Below are 4,614 nucleotides of genomic sequence, written 5' to 3'. Positions count from 1 at the left end.
TAAATATTACAAATGGGTGTAGATGGGTGTAGATGAGTGTAGATGGGTGTAGATGGGTGGGCAAATTTGAAAAAATTAAGGATAGGTTTCTTCTTAAAGTGTCCCAAGTTTAAACACAGCTTATGGGAATCTTTTAAAGTTATTAAGTTAAGGGGTGCAGTTCGCTTAGTAATAGCCTGGTATATAATAAGATAAGATATAGTTTATTGCTAATAATTCACATACAAGTTATAATGTTACAGGCAAAAAATCTGCAACTATTTTCATATTGTTTACTATATTTATGTAATTATAGCAATTAGGTGGAGATTAGCTATTTGCTGTTTTGGGTATTATCCCCACCTAATTAATATTAAAACGTTTACAATATGATAAATATTACTAGGTTTTGAAAGTTTTCAATAAATCAGGGATTACTAGTTAAATTTAGAGAGACCTAGGTGCTGCATAACAAAATAAGTGATTTTTCAGTTTTAAGTTTAGTACGTTTAACAGAAATAAGATTAAGAATGTACAAAAAACTACAAAGTTCTATATTCATTTTTTTCAAGATTAACAAAAGGGTTTACTGCACTTTGAGATGTAGGCGTCAGATAACATTTTAAATAAACTTATTTTAAAGATACCAAACGAGGTACTTCTTCTTAAATCAAGTGGCAGTTTATTCCATCTCTTAAGAAGTGCATACGAGGGAAGATATTCTAATGAGCCTGTATTTAAAATGTCAATTTGATAGTTAAAAGACCTTTCAAAATTTCCGATTTTTTAAAAGTGTTGTTAAATGAGGAGGGCAGAAGGTTTTTCGTGCATTTATATATAAATGTTGCTTGATTAAATTCAGTCAAATCATTTAGCTTAAGGATTTTATATGAGACATAGGATAAACATAGGATTATTTATAATTAGGGTATTTCATAGTTAGGATTGAATAGAATCCATTTTATAGAAATATATGAATTATTAGAGAGTACATTTTTCATAGAAAACGTACATTTCAAAAACTCACATTTCATAGATGGTATATTTCATTCATAGAAAACGTACATTTCATAGAAAAACGTACATTTCAAAGATGGTACATTTTTTCGCATAGAAAACGTACATTTCAAGGAAAAACGTACATTTCAAAGATGGTACATTTTACGCATAGAAAACGTACATTTAATAGAAAAACGTACATTTCAAAGATGGTAAATTTTACGCATAGAAAACGTTCATTTCATAAAAAACATGCATTTTATAGAAAACGTACATTTCATAGAAAAACGTACATTTCATAAAAAGCATGCATTTCAAAGAAAACGTACATTTCACATTACAAAGGAAAAGCATTACCTGGGCAGAACATTACATGGTTAGGACCTACATAATTGTCATGTCAAGGAAAATGATTTTAAGTTATCCAACATTTTATGTCTAACTTTTTTCTTCACTAATATATATATCAATGAAAATTACAAGCTGTATAGAAGAAATGTCCAATTTAGATAAAACTGATATTTTTTTTCCTTGCAATAAAAATCCAATTACAAAAGTAATATGTTCCAGATTAACTTTGCCAAATCCTTGAGGGTTTTATCATATTTTCATTAATTCGGCAGAACTAGAAATCCAAGATTAATCTCAACAAATCTTGTTAATAATTAGGATTTCGACGAAGGCGATTCATTTTAAAATTTGATGATAGTAGCAGGCATTAAAATACTTTATATAACCATATTTAGAATTACAATTTTATACATACACTGATTTCAAACTTATGTCCTTGTCACAGAAAACTGAGTTTTTTATCACAATTTGACACAATAAAGACATATTTTTTTTCCTTTTTTTATACATGTTTTGTAGGTAGAGGATACGTTTAAAAAAGTATAAAAAGTTGAAATATAGGCAAAAATGTGGTTTAATTCAAATTGAAGAAACGAATTGCATCTAAGCCTGGTTATTTGCAGTATATCAACTACATAAAAACTAAGTTGACACTTGTGACGTAAGAATACAGCTGAACTGAGAGTGTACAAATTCTACGTTGCCGTCTATTGTACTAGAATCTATTTGGGGTATGCCAATAATTTTACGCTAGGAAAAAAAATTTGACCGATTTTATCACTTTAATATTAAAAACTAATATTTTTTTTCTAAAATAGTTTTATCTCTTTTATATACGTATTGAGGGGATAGGGTTAAGTGTTCTATTTATAATTTAAATAAATGTGTTTCCGATAGAAAATCTTCAATATTGGGAAAAGTTTATAAAAACAAAGATTAATGTTTTCACAAGTTTAAAGAAAATATAAATATAATTTTGAAATATTTTCCTTTCCATAAAGCTCCAACAGCAAGATTAAAAGATACTTTTTTTTGAAAATTTTCATTATTTCCAATCTTTTTGAAAAGGACTTAGACGTAATATAAAATTAGCCTCCATTTTTCGAGTGGAATATTCGATTCACAATGGCAACCCTATACACCTTTTTCTTATCTTTAATGAATGAGATATCCTAGTTTTCTAGTCTATGAAAGCGAATTATACTTTTTATTCGGGCTTCTCTGTAAAAGTGACTTTTAGTTTTATGCAGTACAGACAATGCAGGAAATTGTCAGAATTTATTCGTCAGTAAACGGAGGGTCATGTATTAAAATAGAAAAAAAATCTGATTTCTAGTTCTTATATCTAGACTGATTTCTAGTTTATATTCTTTTATCTAGTCTGATTTCTAGTTGTAATTCTTTTTCTAGTCTGATTTCTAGTTGAACCTTTTATGTTTCTAGGTTTGGACTCTGAGCGTGAATATATGGTATCTGTTGTCTCTATAAACGAGAAAGGCCGGAGTTCTATCGTTCAACTCACCGCACATACAACTAAACCTCAGGCTGCAGAGAGGCACACAGACCAGGTTTCCGGCATTTTATTTTTTATTTTTTTTTATTTTTAGGATTATTTTGCTTATCAATAAAATGGAAACATTATAAGCAGTTATTGAGATAACTTAAGCTTTATTCGTTTCTTTTTTATTTAAAAAAACTGCGAAAATATTTTTTGGGCCGTCTGTCTAATGTCTCAGCTTTTTATTTCATTTTGAGTTAAGAAAACTAATTTTGTCTTATTTAGGCTAAGATTGGTTCATTACGGAGTAAGTTTGCTATAACCCCCATTCTGGGTATTCTGATTGGTATTGGGTCTGCACTTACTCTAGTTTCTCTCACTATAATATTTATCCTCTGCTGCAGATCTAATTACGAGAAGGTAATTAATTGCATTCTAACGGATGGATTTTTTCGAAAACTTTAAAGCTATGTTAATGGGACATCATTTTCCACCTTTCCATTCTAATTACCAAAATATAATTTTTCCCTCCATTTTTCCAGTTATTAAGAATCTATTCCTATCATAATTGAAAAATACAAGCCTTTAAGAACCCATTCCTATTTCCTATCATAATTGAAAAATACGTTCCTAATTAAAGAAGGAGGACATTTTTAAAACAAAATAAATATCGCTGGAATGTACTCCAACTTGTAGTAAGCTTTCTTTATTGTCATAAAACACAACAGCTTTAGGGTTACCCAGAAAGGATGAGACTGTAAAGACGACCTGAAATTCTGAATAGTGATGACCCAAAAGTTATTTGCCATGAAAAGTCTTTAAATGGCCTTTTCAAAGAATTAACTATGAAAAAACAAGTTTACTATTTTTTTGTTACCCTGTATGATTCTGACATTTAATCGAATGGATGGTTAAATTTTCTGGGAATGTGCAAATAAGAAAAAGCCAAAATAATAAAAAGTAATATTTTTTCCTCATATTTTCAGGTTACCCGGGGAGAGACTAGGCTTCAAGAGAATAAAGAACTAGGTCTGCAAGGAGAGGGATGCCGAGGACCTGATATTATACCATCAGGAGAGGAAGTGTATAAACAGAAGACCGAATACAGGACCTTGCGGTACCCCACAACTACTCAAGATATGGATATGCTCAGAAACATACATCACAACATTCAAAGACTGGTAAGGTTAAAAAAATAATGCAATTTTGATTTTAAGTGACCCTCCATTAAACATGTGGCTTTCCCGATTCACAACACACCCTTAAATCTTTATCAGATCGATAATTTTTAAGATAACTTCGTTTCTCTAGCTTCGTACACATTCTGCGCATTACTTGTCATAAAGTGCACGGAGAAATGTACGCTACAGATTAATATGCAGACAGTAAGCTTAGTATGAATAGTTTTATTACAAGGGATGTCTAGGTATTTATGCTATGTTCCCAATCTAATTGTATCTTAGATCCAACCCGTTCATGGAATACTAAACATTTAGGGTTGACAAATAGTTAGTCTTTGAGTAGGTATACACCTAGTTGGTCTTGGAGTAGGTATACTGACAAATAGTTTACTCTTGGAGTAGGTTGGTTTACTCTTGGAGTAGGTATACAAATAGTTTACTCTTGGAGTAAGTATACAAATAGTTTACTCTTGGAGTAGGTTGGTTTACTCTTGGAGTAGGTATACAAATAGTTTACTCTTGGAGTAGCTATTCATATACTTTGCTTTTGGAGTAGGTATACAAAAAGTTCACTCTTAAAGTAGGTTCACAAATAGTTTACTCTTG

General features: G+C 30.3%; 1 protein-coding gene across 1 annotated transcript in view; it reads left to right on the top strand.

Moving 5' to 3' along the window:
- Positions 1-4,373, top strand: part of LOC111716814 (nephrin) — a 24,793-nt gene extending 20,420 nt beyond the window's left edge. The window contains exons 13-15 of the mRNA XM_023492304.1: positions 2,773-2,897; positions 3,113-3,247; positions 3,814-4,373. Of these exons, the coding sequence (XP_023348072.1) occupies positions 2,773-2,897; positions 3,113-3,247; positions 3,814-4,026 (473 nt within the window). The 3' untranslated portion in view covers positions 4,027-4,373. The remainder of the gene's footprint in view (positions 1-2,772; positions 2,898-3,112; positions 3,248-3,813) is intronic.
- The last annotated feature ends 241 nt before the right edge of the window (positions 4,374-4,614 follow it).

The sequence above is a fragment of the Eurytemora carolleeae genome, unplaced genomic scaffold (genome assembly GCF_000591075.1).
Source record: "Eurytemora carolleeae unplaced genomic scaffold, Eaff_2.0 scaffold1889, whole genome shotgun sequence".
Classification (NCBI taxonomy): domain Eukaryota; kingdom Metazoa; phylum Arthropoda; class Copepoda; order Calanoida; family Temoridae; genus Eurytemora; species Eurytemora carolleeae.
The sequence above is the reverse complement of the archived record's forward strand: the minus strand, read 5'-3'. Positions and strand labels throughout refer to the sequence as shown.